Below are 20,625 nucleotides of genomic sequence, written 5' to 3' on the forward strand. Positions count from 1 at the left end.
GTGCATGGTGGCACATACAGATATAAACAAAGAAACACAAGGCATCCTTGCGGTCACAGGACGAAAATGACAGTGCTCTGGGCAGGGTCATTTTTCATTGGAAATACGTGTGTCAGAAATTGCAAACCACGCAGAATTTGAAACGAGTAAATATCCCAAAGGAAACTTGTCCTGCTGGTGGAAACAAATTCCACATTCCTGGGGAAATGCCCTTAAAATGATCAGAGTTATTTAAAAGGCAAGAGACACATCTATGCAATTATTATTTCAGCTTTCATCTGTGGTTGCCTTGATTATTCAGGAGATACTTTGAAAGATGACAAAAAATTCTGTCTGCTGGTTTTCTTACTGATGAAGACTTTGACAATGGCTGGAGGAGCGTGGGTACAAATTAAGGATAACTAAGAGGATAAAGAGAAAAATCAAAGACACCGACTTCTCTGTGACTTAACTGATTTATCTCACCTTGCCAGTAAAAACTTCCAGGTCCTCCAAGCAGCACTCTGTCACCCTTTGAGGGTAAAAAACAAATCAAAACAAAACCAGACAAATAAACACAAACAGAAAAAACCCCAAACCAAACAAACAAAACCAACAAAGAAAAAGAAAAAAAAGAAAAAGCACATTAAGCACATCTCCAGACAAGAGAACACCTTCTGTTTTTATGGAAGCAAACGAATGCACATGTATCACTGCAGTTTCACTGACACAAATACATTTTATTTTTCGAATAAATGATTCATTAACAATGGTTCCTGTGCAATACTAAGGTGACAAACACTGTGCCTTCAGTGTCCTGCTTCTCTGTTTCACCCATTTAAAACTCCTGCCAGAACTCTGCTTTTATTGTAAGAGACCATTTATGTAAAGCTAAAACAACAGAAAAGCGATTAGGAGAAACCTTTAAGATCGCTACAAGGCAATCATAACCTGCCTTTAGTTCAGTACACAACTAGTTTAATCTTCTACCCCTGCCACTTTCTGTAACTTATTTGCAGAAGAGTTGAATTCAGCAAAGCTGTGACTGAGTTCCCCTCACTATTCTCTGATATAACTGCAATCCACAAACCATTTCATAAAATTTTAACCACATGAGCTGTCCCCGTGCCAGGAGTTTGCTTCCGAAGTGCTGCATTGGCCCATAGGCTTTGCTGCACAATTAAGCCACTTATTCTGGTTTTAATCTTAAAAACTTCCGTATTCACCACTTGGAAAAATCTAGGTTCCTCTGGAGGAAACACAACAGCGTCTTTGGGTGAAAAGTGAAGAGATACAGTCAGCCATAAGATGCTAAGAACCAAAAAAATTGCCACCATCGCAAACAGGACTTGTGCGGTCTGAGCAAGTCCAGACTGTGCTAAACAAGAAAGCTGTACTACATAAAGAAAGAGTTAATCTTCATTTGTGCACAGCTTTACTGTGCTTGGATTTAAAAAGTAATTATGATCTATATTTTTTTTAAAAAAAAAGGAACTCTAAAAGGCAGGGAGAACATAAAAACAGATAGACGGCAAAAGAAGACGTCTCCTTCTGCCATCTGATAAGAAAACAAACCACACTTCACAAAAGCACCGCCCACCAGTTCCCATCAATAGTGAGTTATTCTTCCTCAAGAAGTGACATGAGGTGCACACTGATCACTTCAGAACAAGGGGCTCAAACACCCAACGACCACAGTTTATCTCACTGCAGGACTGGCCGCAGCAGGGACACATAGCAGAGGGGCTGGACAAGCGGATTATTTGTTTGGGACATGACTCCTACATAAGGTGAGAGGGTGCTGCTGTGAAGATGTAAGGAGAAACAGGCTTATAACACCAGAGTTGTTTGAAGTTCTTTTTGTTTCTTTACAAGGATATGTTTGGTTGTGGTTCCCCCTGTCCCCAGGAAGGGTAGCTGACGTCTAGTTCTGTAATAGCTGTGCCTGTATGTGCCTGTATCAGGGTTCTGGTCAGCTCGCGGCTGTCTGCTGACTCATAGGAACTGAAAAAGAACCACATACCTTTGTAAAGTCGATACTAAATCCACCTTGACAAAACCCCTGTCCATCTGCATCAATAGTGGCTACAAAAAAGAATGGGTAGAAAAGAAAAAGAGGGAAAAACAAATAAAATAAATATTACCAGTACTAGATCAGGTGATTTTGCAGATACTTTCCAATGCAACAACCTAAGTAACTGCACTCCTGAACTTGAACCTTGGTATCTTTTGCTCCTAGCACAGTATTTTCTCTTTAATCACGCCCACAACCAAATGCTGCAACAACTTTATGGCTGGCCTAACGTATATATCACATTAGCATATGTTGTAGACCAACACAGTCCAAGTAAACAGCAACTCTATACTCCTTTGTATTTAATTGTCTAAAGTTTTTGGGAAAGCATTTGCAATCTTTATTCAGAAAAAGGTCATAAGCATCTGACTATCTACCAATTCAACTACAGTATATGGATGCAAAGGCCTTGGAAAATAAGACGCAAAATATCAGCATTATGTTATTAAAACAATGCATCGCTACGTGCATGTGCATACACGGAAATGAGAACATACTTGTGAAAAACCTTGTTACGTAAAACGAGCTTTCTCTTTGATTTACTTGAATAATTAGTCTTCAGAAAATTCTAGAGTCGGACTTTGAAAAAGCACTTACTACAGAATTTTGTTCAAGCAGTTACTACAGAAGTGATCCATCCAAAAACTGAAAACCTCAATTCCAACAATACTTGGATCCAAAATTTTCCTCTGGCCTGCAGCTTAGAAAGCAAGGTCTGCATCCTGACCACCAGCTGGAGAAGTCTCAGGTGTCTGGATCTCTCTTAGGTGTTTTTCTAACTGCTACAAGCCTGTTACCTGGAAGGGGGAAATGCCTGCACAACATCCCACCGCAAATGTGTGCACAGGATAACACAGAAAAGCAACACAAGGGCTCCACACTTACTGGACCTGCAGGGTGCGTATTCCACAGATTTCGATCCGGCAAGCAGGTAACAGGTTCCTACAGGCTCTCGCTCTTGTTTCATTTCCGTTCTCCAGTGGTACAACGGGGCACAGGCCTACGGAGGAACACAGGGCAGTGAGGAAACAAACTCCTCTTCAGCTGGGGGAACAGAATAATGCAATGGAATTCCTATTTTTTACAGAACAGTAACCAGAAAAAAATGGTGGCAGATGTACCCTGTGTTACTAGAGGAGATTTACACCATCCACGCTGGGACAGGAGTAGCACCAGTCCAGATTTTTTAGAAATAGCTGCTTTATCGCAAGAATCTTAGAAATAATATTTTCCAAAGCAACAGCTGTAGAGATTTCCTCAAGAATTTATAACACATTCTGACTTTGGCTAATTCATTCTGCTGCTTTCCTCCAAAGCAGCTGACAAAGCTACAACCTTTGCTGAAGAGTTAAGGGAAGGTGACCTGATAAGTTCCAAAAAAGACAAGTTACGCTGATCAGTGTGGTTTCATTTACATTTCGAGTTATCCAGATCTCTCCACCCTTTTCCGCACTACAATATCCCAGTTCTGAGGCATCTGAATGACATCAAAAACCTACCAGAATTTTATCATTCTTGGATCTCACAGAGGCTCCAAACCACTGATGAGACTTAAATTCCAACGGATCATCAGGAGCAAAATCTCTGTTCCCTACAAAGAAAATGAAAAGGCAGAGTAATTTCACAGGGAACTGTACAGTAAGAATAAAAAAAAAACCCCAAAGTAATTTATTTTGATGGGTACAGACAAAAGCAGAGAACAGTGACAGTGGAAGACATCCTGCTCCCATGGAAATAGGTTTTAAAAAGAATTTATTAATTATTTATTTTTACACCCAGGTCCAAACAGATATTTTTACGTATAAAGCATTTCTACAATCCTGATTTTCAGTAAGAGCACAATGTTTACAGCATCTTCTACAGCAACACAGCAAATACCTCATACTCGAGATATTTGACTCTCGAGTGCAATGACGGCACTGCTCAAGAATCAGTGTCACAGCCAAGCGAGGACTAACACTTTGAGAAGAAATGTTGCCCTGGTTAGACTACACGAGTTTTGCCCTTGGCTAGAATCGAGTCAGAAATTCTGCTACTCTTCTGCCAAGTGCTGACATCTCTATTATGAACATCACTGCAGTAGCAGCAAGCTGCCAGTAACACGTTAGCAAGTTTGGTTTCAGAAGAGAAGTTAAGTAAGGGAGAACTTGCCCTTATATGTGTGTGTGTGTGTGTTAACTGTTTGGTGCCGAAGGCTGGCAAAAGCAATTCAATGAGTGCTATTTGTGGAAGTGTGAGTCTTAAAAGTCTTCAAATCAGTTACCATTTCTTATGTACTATCACTGGAACAGCAGTGGGAATCTCACCATGAGAAGATGGATGCAACTCTCTTTTTAAGCAGTCAACTACCTCACCGGTTCACAGTGCGGGATGCTGGAGGAGTCAATAAGGTCACAGCCAAGCATCCGTCCCCAGAGTATGGGAAACCCCACACCCAACCCGGCTGTGAGTCAGAGACCTGGCAGCACCCAAATCAAAAACTTCCGGCTTCTCTCACACCTTGAAAAGAATGCTTTGTCTCAAGAAACCATTAGGAAAATCCCATGGAATGGACAACAAAAGTGATTCCCAACTGCAGAGTCAGCCAAAACAAGCAAGGATCCGCACTGCTTTTGCTCTTTGGATTAGAACTACAAAGACTCACAGCTGGGTTGGAGTTCATTCTGCTTATAACTGCACCTGGGGTTACGCAGCCTAGAAAGACAGATCTGGCTTCTATCCTCTGTCCAGAAACTCTCAAGTACAAAGAAATCTCTCTACTTTACTTGCCAAGCAAGGCTTTAAACAATACCGAACTGGGAAATAGTTACAGCACAGCATTTCATGCCTCTCTCTCCTATTGTTTATACAGTGCTATGTCTCTATTACTAAAAAGAAATGCAGTATAGCTATTTTAGAGCATAAAGCAGAATGCCATTGTGCTAGAAGTGTCCAAGATATTAACTTCCCATTGAAGTTTGAAACAACAGGCAGCAAGCAGAAGGAATGGCAGCTTTGCAACATCAGGGAAGGCCGTTGGGCACTATCAGTAATCTGATTTTATCACAGCTGTTAAGGAAATCAGTTCCTTCAAGGTGCAGCTGAATGCACCGGCTGAGACAGCATAAAGCAATCAAAGCTTTAAAAGAAGGCAGATTACTTGCTACTGGTGCCATCTACCCACGGTTTCTATTGGTTGCACTGCAGAAGAAGGGAACCAGTGATTTAACTGGTATGTGCTGCCCAAACAGTCCCTCTCTGCCTTTTCCCTCGGCGTTCCTAAACTACAGGCGCTACCCCTGTCCAAGAAACAATCCACATCCAGTGTTGCAGTGACAAAAACTTCTCTCTCCCTCAGTCGTGAGGGGACAAAATGATTTTTTCTGCAGTACTGGAAAAAGCCTCGACTCAGCTCTAAATTGAGGATAACACTGGAAATCTCTCTGCCAATTTATTTTAATAGGTAAACATCTAGACTTGAAGAGATAGTTAGGAGATGGCGTGTAAAAAACTGAACTCCTCAATACAGAAAGTGAACAAACACAATCTGCAGTCTGTGTTCCACGTGTTACGACTTTAGAAGCCAGCAACACTTTTTCTGAAAGCCTAAATAACAAATTAGGAATCCCTATGCATTAAAAAGAAAGCACCACATAGTAAAATGTGTTCCAGTAGGCAACTTAGTTCAATAAATTTTGTTTATTTATAATACACTATTATTGCAAAGAAATCTTAGAGCCATGTTAGCCAAACTGTGTAATGCTAGTGCAGGTGCCCATAAACCAGCACCTACTCTGAGGTGCCATACACAGAGCTTACCCTGCGTTCAAAGCCTCGTTAAGTTCCCTAAAACTCAGAGGAGAGGAGCTGCTGTTCAGTGTGAGACTGGCTGTAGCGCAGGGAAGCGCACCAAGTCACAAAAACCTGGCCAGGTAGAAGGTGTGTGGATTGGAAACAAAGACTTCTCAAATTAAATGTTAACTCCCTATTAGAGAAGGGAAGTAATGTTTATTTACCCACCCCTGTTCTGAATTGTCCCAAGGAGAGCCCCGTGTAAAGTCATCACAAGCCCTTCCCTCAGGTCCAGAGAAGAAACTAATTTTATGAGGAAATCAGGAAAACACCCTGTCATCAGAAATCCCCTTGCTTTTAGTGAGAAACCATTTGTGTTTCTGTCCCTGGCTGGGGAAAATAAACACAAGGAACACTGAAACATGAGCCTTTACCAAGGCAAAGCAGAACCAAATAAGGTGTTTAAGCTATAAAGTAATTTTGTCATGGGAAGATGCTTCAGTATTTCTGTGTTTTAGTATAAATAAAGACCCTTTCTTATTTTATCATAACCTTTCAGTGGTGGTTACAAAAACCCCCAAAGCCTTCCCCATACCCTTTAGAACCAGTATTGACATCAAACAAAGCAGGGAGGATTTAAACATGCAGGGAGCTATTGAGCCATACCAACATTTTGATGTAGCCTTACTGCCACAGGTGTACTTCTCAATTATTTTCAATTTTGAATGTCTCAAGAATACCTCAGAAACATCTTTATACCAGGGATGTACATTTTAAACAGGGATGCCAACCAACACCTCTATGCTATACAAACCGTGTTCTGACCAGAAAAGACTCAGGGTTTCACACAATGCTCTATCAGACTAACACAGGTGCTGCAAGGACTCCTACGTGATGGGTCATGATCACAGAGAACCAGCGTGTATCCTCAAGGCAGCTCATGTTGTGGTTTTTCTTTTGCTTCTTCTCATCGTGTCAGACACCACATGATGACCTTACACCACTCTCGTCCGGGAGAAGGGGCTGACGTGCCACACCAACAGTGCTGTCTCACCAAGTGCTTTACAGGTGGGGTAAGAAGGTTGCCAGGGCAGGAACAAAGGTGCTGTAAAAGTCCATCACCTAGGTGCGCTGCTGCTGGACCAACAGAACATTGTCACTTCACTGCACTACATAGGATTTATGATTCTATGAATCTCATGTATCAGTTATCAGGGGAGATTTTGGTTGGATATTAGGAGGAATTTCTTTACTGAAAGGGTGGCCAAGCACTGGAACAGGCTGCGCAGGGAGGTGGCTAAAAGACGAGTAGATGTACTTGGGGAAATGGTCTAGTGGTGAACTTAGCAGGGCTGGATCAATGGTTGGACTCGATCTTAAAGGTCTTTTCTAACTGAAACCATTCTGTGATTCTGTAATAGAAACATACGTGGAGGGATGCTAGCTAGAAATTGCAGACAGAAGGAAAGAAAAAATAGCCTGAGCCATTTTCCAAGTAATAACAATAATTACATAGAGGGTTCTTTCAGCATTGGATTTCTTTTGGCTGTCAGCTTTGGATAGTTGGCGTCTTCTTTTTCCAGTGTAAATGTTATCAGTCACAGAAACAAGGGTATTCCTACAAAGCAATCGCAGTTCAGTAAGTGGATGGAGTCTTAACTCATGCCGGCCTGTTTGCATATGGTGATGAGAAAGCTCAGCTGGAACATCTGCCCCAATCCCGAGTGCCAGGCTTCACTGGGAAAAGCACGAGTCAAGAAGTGGCAAACTGGTGAAGTTTCATGTCATCACACAGGAATACTTAATAAGTTGTAAAGAGTCACCTAACTCACCGAATTTCCATTAAAATAAACCTCTCTAACTGTGCCAATTCAAAGTAGATGATGTTGCCCCTTCAGGTAAAAGGAAACTTCACACAGCCAACCAAAAGACAACCATATAAAACACACAAGAGCGCTGTTTTCATAACAGGAGAATGTTCTGTGGTAGAACACTTGTTATTTTCCATTTCAACCTTAATGAGGCGGGGGCAGGCGAGCACAGGCTTATCTGCACTGGGAACTCCCCACGCCATGAAGGAGATGATGGTGCAGCAGCCCTGGGCTGGCCACAGTGTTTTGTTAATGACTCAGGGAGACGGAGCTTCCCACTGCTGCCTTCCTCTCTTCTGAGTTACCAGTCCTGCTTCTTCCCCAGGGCAGTGCTGGAACAGAAGCAGCTGATCCCTTTGCCTATATAAGACACTTTTTTTAGCTGACTAGTCAGTTGTGATCCAGCTGCGCATACAGAGCCAACAGCATTCCTGGGGGAGCCCACCTCATCACAAAAGCACAGAAGTTTCTCCACTGTCAGCTATACCAACATGTGGATGAGGCTTCATACGTTCTGCTGGCCTCTCTGAAGTTCAGAGCAGCACCCAGAGTCCAACCCAGACAGCAGTTGTACCTGCGCACCCGATACAACAACCAAACTTGAGCGAGACTGACGGAATAACAGACCAAGCGAGATGAAAATCAACTCCTGTTACTACAAATGAATGAACGGTCCTCACAAAATCATTCGTTTTTTGTTGACTAAACCAACAGTCTTTGAGACTGAAATCTCTATGCAGATTGCACCCTAGCGCCAATAAAACAATCAGATAAAAATAACACAGTACTTGGTTAAAGCATGCCGCGTTCACAAAATATAGACTTATCCCACACCTCCTTATTCCATAAGTGGAAAAGATGGAGTTATGAACAACTGACTCATTTGTACAAGTGATCAAAGTCCCCCAAAGGCAAACATAAGCTCCTGAAACCCACGCCAGTCACAGCTTCCCAGCATCAGCAGACCCTGCGCCATGCAGTGCTACAGCACGGAGCTGTGCAAGGCAGCTCAAATACCCACGTCAAACTAAATAGGTCACAGAGAGATACAGCCATGCCAAACTGGTGGTTTAGGCTTCCAAACAAAGACTTCTATTGTTTAGAATCACCCACTTGGGGATGGGGAAAAAAAAAAGTCGAAATGCAAAGAGGAATCAGGACAGTTTTTATAACTATTTTCCTTATCAAAAGCTTCTTTCTCCTCTTTTAGCATAGATCAAAATAACAAGTCTTAAAAGAATTTCATCCACAAATATGTAAGAATAAGCCATTTCTCTAAAAATTCTGGTGCACCAAAACAGATGGGAAGAGGGGAGAGGAAGGACAGTACAACTGTCAAAGCGATAAAGCTTGACACATTCAGAGGCTACGCTGAATTACTTTTCCACAGCAGCAAAACCACACAACACAGGGCTGAGATGCTCTTAGTTTTTCAGCAGCTTTGGGAAGTTTGCCCAGTTTTGAGATCTGATACAGAGAATGCAAGCAGCGGGAAAGGCTTGGGACAAAAGGAGGAACAATTCAGCAGCAAGTCAATCTGTTAGAGGATGTGTCTCAGCAGCGTGAAACAACGCACAGTCCGAGCAAGCAGATCGTTCTATGCTGAAAATGTAATCTGCCCCAAAAACCTGCAGTTCATTAGCACACAAGTTCAAAGCTGTTGTGAGTGTATTTCCTTTTGTAACAGTTTGTAGAGCTGTTTGCATTTCATCAGATTATTCTAAAGGCAGCAGCTCTTGAAAGAGGCTCAGTACTTCACTGTGTGATGCTAACATGAAAAGCCACACTTTCAAGCATCCCATACTGAGGAAGGTACCATCTCAAAGCTGTCATTAACAAACTGCAAGAGAAACTTGATCATCACAAACCCGTTCTGTTCCATTTTTACAGACAGCCATGGAGGCACAACAAAAGGCTGTTTCTACCAACCCACTTCTTGCTGTTCTTGCCTGATGAAGAGCTGGGACCCCAAAGATGAAAAGTAAAATAATGTGAATAATCATGAAGATTGTTTTCTTTTGGAAAAGCAGTGCATAGAAAACTTGTTCGGTTTATGTTAATTTGCTCATATTGACGACATGTGTAGAGCCTAATTGACTCCAACTGCTTACATGGGTCCCTGAAGAATTTACTGTTTGTCAAAATGAAAATCCAGAGCCATCCTGCTCTCTACAATTCCATGGCCGAATAACAGAGGTATTTCTCTACGTGTCAGCCAATTAGCTAAATGCACTCTCTCTGTTGTTTGTGTATGCCAAACTGTAAAATCCAGTCAATAAATAAAAACATGATGATAAGTTGCTGATTTTCCTAAAAAGCACATCTGACCACCTTACTCCTCCTCACCATTTTGTTGCCCGGCTCAAGGAGCTTTAGATCCTCTTCTTGCACAGAAAACACATTTAGTTTTATGCACAAGAAATGGACAACTACACCAAATAAATACAACTCTCAGAAAAACCTTCAATGTTCCAAGAGTCTTTGCACTAAGCAGGATTAAGGAAATGCTTTCAGTAACATTTGGTGTTATCTGTGCAAGCTTATTTTCAAAGGCTACAGAATAAGAAAAGGGGAAGGAGAAGAGATGGGTCTAAAACGAATGGGTTTGCATGTCAGTCTCCAAACTGATCAGAAACACAAAATGCCCTGCTATATTAAGTGCATTCCTTTCACAGCTAACCCAAAAGTAATATGTTTTTCCTGGAACAAACTTCCGTGCAGCTGGTGATGGAGCCAACTGCTCCTTAGACACTGTTATGCTTTCTAGGAGAGGAACTGCCTCTCCAGTCAGCCTTGCAGAAGCAGCAGTACTAACACTGAGCTAGCTGCAGAAGCAGTTTTACCATTGGCCTTGCCAGACTCTTCTTTCTATATAAGGTTCAGAACATACCCTGATGCTACGCATTAAACCAAAAAATAAACTGTCAGTCACAGAATTATCCGGCGCAGAGAAGGGACAAGACGGAAAATAAACGCTGAGCCACTTTGACCAGTAACTTGTAGGTTTTGGTGATTTCAATGTGACTTGTAAAACACCTCACAAAAGAAAGGTCATTGTCCATGTTTACAACAATTTTGAAGAACTGACAATGTAAATTCCCCACACCGCCTCCCCCCACCCAGTGCTTGTCCAGAAGAAATATATCCTCCTACGCATTTTGAACCTCTGAAATTCAACTGAGACAGAGAAGAACAAATACCAAGTATTTTACACAACAGTTAAACAGAAATTGTGGTAATGCTGGGGCAATCGTAGCCAGAAGGCGAGACACACGACAATACAAATACCAGCAACCGCAGTTTTGCGGCAGTGGCACACTGAGCTTCTGAATTAACAAAGTAAACAGGAATAAGGCAAAAAATAAGCTCAGTGCTTACCTACCACTTTTGAGTCAGTTCTATCCCGATTTGCAGGATAACCCTTTAACAGCACAGCTTCACTTTGCAACAGTGACGGGGAAAGCCTGCACGTGAGGAAGCTTGCTCTGCGGGTTGGTTCCTTTAACTTTTATGTGCTCCCAAGAGCAAAAACCAGCCCAAAAATGCATGCCTGATGACACTTGTAAGCCTTTAAAAGATTCCCTCTGGCCTCCTGGCCATGTGCACACAAGCACATGCAGCACAGCTCTACGCATCACTGAATGCGAGGGCCACACGTGTTTGTTATGCAGTTTTCACATCGTCACAACTATGTTAAATCAAAGCCAAATGATGTCAACGTTATGGCGCTCAGCACCCCCACAGCGAAGCATCTTTACATTTGGGAAGTGTTAATGTGTGATATTAACATTGTGCCTCCCAAAGCCACCAAGTACACCAGAACGTCAAAAGCAATTACTAGAACATACACAGAAACACACACATGCAGACACACAGAGAGAATATTCGCCAGCGTTTCCACGTGAGTGTAACCACTGTGCTGGGAGATGCAGGAGAAGGGAAGACCCCCCTCTCCATCGCAGATATATGGCTGGTTTAAATGACAAAATACACTGTGGAGCAACAGTGAGAGCACATTTTCTGCTGGCCAGCAGTTTAAAAACTGTAACATGCTTTACCAGGTTTTTATGTTGCAGGTTGGTTGGGAGAGGGCACAAGGAGGGAAATGTGTATATTTTAGTCCAGGAGCTACGGTAGTGTGCTCCATGACCAGCCTCCTGCTGCGAGATGCCCAGCTCCCCTCCCAAAGGAAGGCACAGAGCAATCCATCGGGTGCTGCCAGGAGCTGTGTGCTCAGTGACCTTGCACTTTCCTCTGGAGGACCTGGGGTGAGGGCAAATGCAAGGAACAAGGAAATCGGGTGCAAGGCAAGGGCTTGAAGAACTTCCCCTCCAAAGGCTAACATACGGCAGCCAGAACCTCCTCTCCTGGACTACCCAAGAGCTGTTGTGGTTGTACCGTGTACATGACTACTCCCTTGTGCCAATACAGTATTCGAGACAACAGCAAGGGTTAGAAAATAAACCCCAATTCTGCACAGCCACTGCCAAGCAGCTGAGCTCAGCGTGGCCTTTGTACAGAGGGGGAAGAGAAAAGGATCCATAAAGCTGGAGGAAAACAACCAAGGAAAGTTAAGTAAGAAAACGTAATAAACTGATAAAGAAAAAGTAATAAACTGATAAAGAAAAAGACCTTTCCTGCTGTAAATCCCTGCTCTCCTATCCATTTGTGATGCAGCCACAAAACCACTGGAGAAACACAACCTCATACAGTCAGAACAAACTTGCTCTTTCCTCCATTCCCTGGTTACATTCACGGCAGAGAACCACGGCCTCTTCCTCGCGCTCAGCACCGCATGCCAGACATATGGCCTGGCCGGGCCCAGGATCTGCCTGCTGTGCGCTCTGGCATGGAGAAGCAGGAGGAGAAACAAGGACAAGCCTTCTAATAATGGTAATTTTGCAAATCCAGGGAGTTTGGTAAACAGAAACAAGCCACAAGCACAAGCACCCTCCTTATTTTCATAGGTCGGGTTCTCATTAGCTGTAAAGAATTAGAAAAGAACTGCTAAAAACCCCATTAATTAATTACAGAGAATCGGTGTTGCGCTTTAATTAACAAAACAGCTAAATAATCTTGCAGGGGGGACGATAAAAGTCTGCCTTGTGTTGCAGGGCTAAGCAACGCCTCTGGAGTTACAAATCCTACTGTACAACTATTGAAGTAACGATGGATGCACCTGCATTTTCGCAGAGACTGCATTTAGTCATCTACAAAAAGCACCTTTGTGTTAGCGCCACACATCAGAGGCCAAATATGCTTCCTATTTCCTGCCAAGGGAATCCCAGGTCTTCCCTAACTCATCATTAACACTCAAGGAGGCAAGGGCAGGCAGGAGTTGGGGTTTACACTGTTTTGACGTAACACATTGTCACAACAACGTAGGGCACCAGCCATTGTATTATTCACAAAGAAAAAGACTTTTTACTTTGTCTCAGTGTATTTATTATATTATTGCTCTGACATACAATGCCCCCTTTCACCCAGAGAATAATTGACAAATGCATTATTTCCCATCCGTTGCCACAAAGCTGGAATGAGTTAAAATGTGCCTGAAAGAAATCCTCTTAGGCCATTATGACCTGCTATTTTCACTGTTAGATTTCAAGCAATTAACATGCCCCTTAAAGACAAATTACAAGTAAAATCCTGTTTCTTTGCCCAGCAGCAAATACCTTATGCACAGATACCTCACAACACAGCATGGTCTCTGTATCCATTTACTTTAATTGGCACATGGAAAAGCCTATTGCAAGTGTTCGTAGTAGAAACAGATAAATGCATTGCAGTTCCCATTGGAAGACGCATCTAGTACCTATCCAGGTGGCTCATCTCACTCTACCAGAAGTTTTTTGGTAGTTACATTAGTGGTGATTATTAGGGACATCTGAATCCTTGCCTTAAAACCAACAAAAAATCCACAGCTGTTTTCTCATAAACGATAAGCCCAAAGTATATAAAATCACAAATTTAAATCCAGTTGTTGTTGCCTTACATGGATGCAAACTGCCAAGTCAAAATACTAGCAGAGGCAAGAGTGAATTATAACCAACAAGACCTTAAAGTCACAGGTGTTTCCTCTGCCCTGCCATGTGGGTCTTGCTAATCCACTCCCATGACACGGAAAGGTTTTTCCACTGGCCTGAAACACACTGTGGAAAACAGGATTCAACACAGAAGGGCTCAGGCAGAAGAGCACATGCAGTGTGTTCTCACATGACCTGCCACAGCTTGTGGAAATCACTGTGTGTAGCAGAGCATATGAAATCCTTCACGTCAGCATTGCTGTCGCTTGGCTTTAGAACACTTCAGAATGGGCAGAAATTGCCTCTGGCCTGAGGCACCTCGAGTGCTGCCTCACAAATGGCCCAAGTACAATGAAGCCACATCCGAGGGGAAAAATAACAAAAGGTATTTTTTTCCACAGCTTTAAGTTCATACTCCCAATTCCAGATTAAACTTCTGAATACTTCTGCATACATCAACTTTGCCGCTACTGGAAAAGTACCTTTCCTTGTCTGCCATGTTCTTAATAAGCAATAGAACCTGTGAGTTTTATTGGGAATTAGGCTGATAAACATTTGAGGATTGCTGGGAAGTACAGTGGAGAGGTGCAAATAGGTTAAAAAAACAGAAGGCTAATGTATGCTCGCTCAGGCTTTCAGCACACACCAAGGACAACAGAATTCTCCAAGAGAAGAAAGGAAAAAACAAACCACAACCAAGCCTTGACTGGCTGCCAGTCCTGAAACAGCAGCATCCACATCGACCATCACAAAACCCCATATGGATCAGAAATCCTTCTGCACTCTCAGGCTGAGATTGGAGCAGAGATACCCCACCTGCCCCCTCAGTGAACTGCACATTACCTGTGGAGTCAAATATAATCGGCTGGCAATTTCTGTTGGAATTCCAGTTACATTTGAGCACCTGGCCTCCTTCTACGATGTTGTGCTGGGTAGTGTTTGCTTTCGGAGCTCCCACCAGGAGAAATGTCCTGCAGGAAGAAGTAGTAAAACAAAGGTTTCAAAAATCTAAAGCACAGACATTGATACTTCATGACATTGGAAGAGTTAATAACATAGAGGCCTTGCCCATTCATATGTACATCTGACTAGAGCTATTTTGAGTTTCAGAGAAATTCCTATTACGTTTTAAGCCTTGGGTCCTTCTTCTCTGCAAGCAAAAGCAGGCAGAAAACCCCCAAAACCGTTTATCAAAAAGAAGAGACAAAAGAAGGTAAGAGAAAATTATCCTATCCTACTTAAAATGGCATTTTAAATGAGATAAACACCTTTACTATTCATTTGTTTCCTTTCTAAAATAAGTAAGTATGCAGCGGAATGGGAAGTCACGCACTTCTGTAAATTAAGAAGGTCATCAGCTGGCATCAGTTCTGGTTAATTTTGTATGTAAGAGTAATTCAAGGAACTCAGACAAAAATGGAAACAATACATAAACAAAGCAGCGGTGCTTCTGCCCTCAGAGGGTACTAAGCGGTGAGTCAGCCCAGCACTGGCAAATGCTCTTTTACAAAGAGCCTCCCAGTACCCAAACCCACGAGTCTGTGCACTGGTGTCCTTACCCAGTAATCGTTTCTGTATTAGGGTCAGTTGTCCTTTTACATGTCTCTGCTTGTGTGAACACGTCAAGTGCACTCTGAGCAGCAGCTGCTACAACATTGTGCCTCTGCACGTAGTAAAGTTCAGAAGTTGCAAAGTAAGAAATAACTTGAGCAAAAAGCCAGACCAGGCAAGGCTTTTAGCATCTTCCAACAGGGTTATTAAGATCTTCCAGAAACTCTGACACCTCTGAGACACACTGACTCATCAGCACTCTCCTGGGGAAGTTGATTTGATGCACAAAGACATAAAACTAAATGCCTCCTTTCATCAGCATCTTCTCTGCTGTGTCCACTTACACTGTTTAAGAGAGAACATAGCTCGTAAAGGCAAGTCTTATCACCCCAAATCAGGCACCAAGGTGATTTGGTTTTGAAACTGTGTTAGCTGAACAAGCTGCAAAACTGGTTGGAGAGGACATCTACAGGCAGGCAGATCGAGACTTATCAAACTTGTCCTGCTCTTCACAGTCAGCACACAGCTAGGTTTGTATTTCTTAATATATAAACACCAGGTAGACACGTGTAGCACCTCCTCAAAGCTCAGTTCATAAAGACCCACACAGGCTACTAGTTTTCAACTTGTTTGAACTTGTATAGCCTTAAAAAATCTCCTGTTATGGACCCTTACAGAAAACCTAGGCTGGCTGGCAATGCATTTGTTAGCTGCCATTCAGACTCTCTAGATTCCAAAAACAAGCATTTGAAATGCTTCAATCAACTTAAAATGTTCTCTCTGGGCATAAGTGCTTAAAAATAAACATCATAATGGCAAGTAAAGAAACAGGTTAATTATTGTAATTGCCATCTATTAGACAGGTGGTAGCTTGCCTCCCACTTCTCTCCTGTATCACTCAGCATTTGAGAAGTGCCCAAAATCAAATACTCATTAAAAAAATACGTATTATTAGAATGGGAATGGTTTATTTTAAGCCTTTCTTAAGATAATCTTTGCGATGAAGTTTACTAACAAGATTACCAATAACAGAGTCATGATGGGACTCCACAAAGGTTTAGTCGCCTCTTGTCCCAGAGGAGAAAAAAACCCCAAACTTGCATTTTTATCATCATGGACCAAACGAGCCGATTCTGCCATGGGTCTCCCTAATATACAAATGACCAAAATACCAAGAAGCCTCTGGTCCACAACCTTTGGGGAAGGGGGCATAGAGGGAAACCTGTTATTTCCACGGGAATACTCGAGTCATGCTTTGATACTCCGCGTCTCCTACCCGGTGCCCCAGCACAGCTCTGAGCACCAGGCTGGGAGCGTGCCGGCATCCTCAGCAGTTCTGCCGACATCACGGGGTGCTGGTGGGAATAAGCACTCCCCAGTGCCAATAAAACGACACAGGTGTTTCCACAGCACACACTGGACAGACTGACAAGCAATGCAGTTATTTTACTACACAGTGCGCGTGAGAAACCTTTTTCTGAAGTGATGGTCAGTCACTGTTACAACCGACATTCCCATGTCAGGCACCACACAGACATTAGACTACCACGGACTCCAGGAATAGGTCTTTCACACTGGACTCCTAAATATGCTTTATTTTGGTACTCAGCAGGTTAAAATAGACCATGAAACAGCAGCTTGAGTGTTCAGGAATTATTAACGCTCCTTTGTTGTAAGGCCAGTCAATCCAAACAGCTTTAGCTTGGCTACATTTACTTACATCTCTAGGACTGATGTAAAGAACCAGCGATAAATGAAAACGCACCAAAGCAGCAGCAAAGGCAAAGGAGCTGAGTGACCGACACAGCACTCAATGGAAACCACACAGCAAGGCTGACGCTACTGAACACCTTTGCTAACATCGCTGCAAAGCAGTTCACTGGGTAAACTACCCAACATGTAACAGCAGACACTGCTGAGCTCACCACTCATCACCACCTTTCCTTCCCTTCCAACAGCCTGTGGGAATCTGCAGGCATTCCGGTCCACCCCAAGTGTGTGCTGGTCCTTCTGGAACGATGGGGAAGACACAAGCTGATATCTGGTGGACACAGCATACCAGTACTGCTGGCTGCTTCGGGAGGCAAAGGATCAGCCTCCCCAGGCAGGAACTCAACCCTTAATACCATCAGAGCTCGCTCCTCTAAGAGCCACACAGCTTGTTTCAATTGTGAGCTTAGATTTAAGATAAAGCAGCGCCAGGGTGTAGCTCAGCAGATACAGATTAACTCCTAGTCACGCCCAAAAACGGAGAAAATTCCCTTAGAAACATGAAGGAGAATCCCATGCTGTCAGAAAGCCACAATCTAAGCTTAAAAAAATAAAAGCCAACAGTTCTCTCTTACAGCCGTGCACTCTGAGGTCAATAGTTTTTATAAAAACAATGGAAAGTCTCCAAGCAGTGATTTCAGCGAGAGCTCGGGCCCACAATTCCTTATCAGGAAGGAAGTTTACTACATGCATTTACCAGTCTGCTGGTAACTCTGCAGCCACACACGCTGGCTTAAAATTAAAAGAAAGGACACAAATAGCTTCTTTGAGCACCAAGATTTACAGGATTAAGATAGCCCGGAAAGATGGGGCAACACACACAAGTTAAGACAGGACGGCTGTTAATATTTGTGGGCAATAGGGACACGTAAACCACGCCAGATGATTTACTACAGAAAGACTTGCTCAATAGCTATAGAATTTGTTTATAAAGTTTTACGAGCTAAGAATGGAGAGAGAGAATGCCTTCGGCACGATGGAAGCCAGCGGCTCGTCCAGCTCTGTAGCCCCTTCTTAAGACGGGAAAGCAGGGGGCAAAGCAGCAAAAGCTGGACTGTCACGTAGCCTGTGGCTGAGGAACACGGCCCGAGGGGCGCGGGCAGCGGCGGCGCTGCTGGGAGCCCACGCGTTGCCCAACCGAGCCTCAGCAGCAAAGCAGAACGAGCCCAGGAGCGTGTCTGAGCGGAACCTTCCCCGGCGCCCCCGCACCGCGCCCGCGGGGACCCTGCCGGGCAGGGGGGTGCGACCGGGAACGGGACAGGGATGCGGGAGGGGGACACGGGCAGGGGGACAGGGATAGGGACATGGGAGGGGGACACGGGCAGGGATGCGGGAGGGGGACACGGGCAGGGGGACAGGGATAGGGACATGGGAGGGGGACACGGGCAGGGATGCGGGAGGGGGACACGGAAGGGAGACAGGAACAGGGATAGGGACATGGGAGGGGGACACGGATGCGGGATGGGGACAGGGACGTGGGAGGGGGACACAGGCAGGGATGCGGGATGGGGACACAGGAGGGAGGCAGGGACAGGGAGAGGGACATGGGAGGGGGACATAGGAGGGGGGCAGGGACAGGGATAGGGACATGGGAAAGGGACACAGGCAGGGATGCGGGATGGGGACACAGGAAGGGGGCAGGGACAGGGATAGGGACATGAGAGGGAGACACAGGAGGGGGACACGGGCAGGGATGAGGAATTGGGAGAGCGGGAGGGGGGCGCCGGCCGGGATGCCGGGGGGCGCGGGCGGGCACTTACGAGGAGGGGTCGGGAGCGAAGAAGTCCACGGCGAAGCCGAAGTAGCTGCCGTGCGGGCCCGAGTAGACGGCGGGGCGCTGCACGTCCAGGTTGAAGGCGCTGCTCGCGGCCACCAGCGCCAGCAGCGCCCAGCGCAGCCCCCGCGCCATCGCCGACACGCTTCCTCCGCCGGGGCGGGGCGGCACCGGGCCGGCTCCTCCCGCCGCCGGGCCCGGGAGAGGCGGCTCCTCGCTGCCTGCACCGCCTCCCGCCCCGGGAGGGACTGTCCTCAGCGCCCCCCGCCCCGGGGAGGCTGCCCCGGCTGCCTGCGCTGCCTTGCCTGTCTCCCACAGCCTCATGGCTTCCCTGCAGCGTCACTGCTTCCCTGATTTCTCGCCTGCCCTCCCTGCCTGCCTTCCTGTCGGCTGAGGGGCAACATGGCGGGGGGGAAGCTGAGGGGTGACATGGCAGGGGGAAGCTGAGGGGTGACATGGCAGGGGGAAGCTGAGGGGTGACATGGCAGAGGGGAAGCTGAGGGGTGACATGGCAGGGGGAAGCTGAGGGGTGACATGGCGGGGGGGAAGCTGAGGGGTGACATGGCAGGGGGAAGCTGAGGGGTGACATGGCAGGGGGAAGCTGAGGGGTGACATGGCGGGGGGGAGGCTGAGGGGTGACATGGCGGGGAGGGAGGCTGAGGGGTGACATGGCTGGGGGTGGGTGCATGGATGAGGGACTGTGGGTCTGCCCCTGCCTGAGGTGCCCCAGCCTTGACACAGCTCCTGCCCGCTGCAGCCCAGGGCTATGGAGATGCTCAAAAAAATGAGGGAAAGCGGGTGCAGCACCATCTGACAGCGCTGTCCTGGGGGGCTGCCTCAGTAATGTCCTGCTGACCAAGCCTGGGGGACAGCCTGCTTGGGGGGGCATTAACACAGGGAAAGGGCCCATGTGGACCTGTCCCTGAAGGGAAAATCAACTATTTCCAACCTAAGAGTTTTAGACATAGAATCATAGAATCATAGAATAACCAGGTTGGAAGAGACCCACCGGATCACCAAGTCCAACCATTCCTATCAAACACTAACCCATGCCCCTCAGCACCTCGTCCCCCCGTGCCTTAAACACCTCCAGGGAAGGGGACTCAACCCCCTCCCTGGGCAGCCTGTTCCAGTGCCCAATGACCCTTTCTGTGAAGAATTTTTTCCTAATGTCCAGCCTAAACCTCCCCTGGCGGAGCTTGAGGCCATTCCCTCTTATCCTGTCCCCTGCCACCTGGGAGAAGAGGCCAGCACCCTCCTCTCCACAACCTCCTTTCAGGTAGTTGTAGAGAGCAATGAGGTCTCCCCTCAGCCTCCTCTTCTCCAGGCTAAACACCCCCAGCTCTCTCAGCCAGTTTAAAGGCGCAGAGTGAGGCAGAGCAGCGGTTGTGGGCAGCGGGCTGAGGGCTGGCAGAGCTCAGCCTGTGAAATTCCCTGACAGAGATCCCAGCGCCTCTTCTCCCACCACACTGCCCATCCCGGGAAGCAGTGTCCAGCCCTTGTGTCATGGAATCACGGAATGGTTTGGGTTGGAAAGGACCTCAATGCCCATCCAGTTCTGTCCCCTGCCCTGGGACACCTCCCACTGGATCAGGGGGCTCCAAGCCAGTACAGCCATGTTTCAGGAAAAAGAAAACAGGCTGGAACACCTATAAAGTGGAATTAATTGATACTAATTCAGAATACTAATTCACCAAACTCAACACAGTTACCATGTAATCAGTTTAACACTATTTCCACTAAAACTCTAAACTTTTAGCTTTGCTTTTCTCACATGAGCACAATAAAAAGGGAAGGAACAAATAATGA

General features: G+C 45.4%; 1 protein-coding gene across 1 annotated transcript in view; it reads right to left on the bottom strand.

Moving 5' to 3' along the window:
- ITGAV (integrin subunit alpha V) overlaps positions 1-18,983 on the bottom strand; it is a 42,413-nt gene extending 23,430 nt beyond the window's left edge. Inside the window, exons 1-6 of the mRNA XM_069860464.1 lie at positions 18,803-18,983; positions 14,565-14,692; positions 3,553-3,644; positions 2,939-3,053; positions 2,003-2,064; positions 466-511 (exon numbers count right to left, since the gene is read on the bottom strand). Of these exons, the coding sequence (XP_069716565.1) occupies positions 466-511; positions 2,003-2,064; positions 2,939-3,053; positions 3,553-3,644; positions 14,565-14,692; positions 18,803-18,951 (592 nt within the window). The 5' untranslated portion in view covers positions 18,952-18,983. The remainder of the gene's footprint in view (positions 1-465; positions 512-2,002; positions 2,065-2,938; positions 3,054-3,552; positions 3,645-14,564; positions 14,693-18,802) is intronic.
- Between the last annotated feature and the right edge of the window lie 1,642 nt (positions 18,984-20,625).

The sequence above is a fragment of the Phaenicophaeus curvirostris genome, chromosome 7 (assembly GCF_032191515.1).
Source record: "Phaenicophaeus curvirostris isolate KB17595 chromosome 7, BPBGC_Pcur_1.0, whole genome shotgun sequence".
NCBI lineage: Eukaryota > Metazoa > Chordata > Aves > Cuculiformes > Cuculidae > Phaenicophaeus > Phaenicophaeus curvirostris.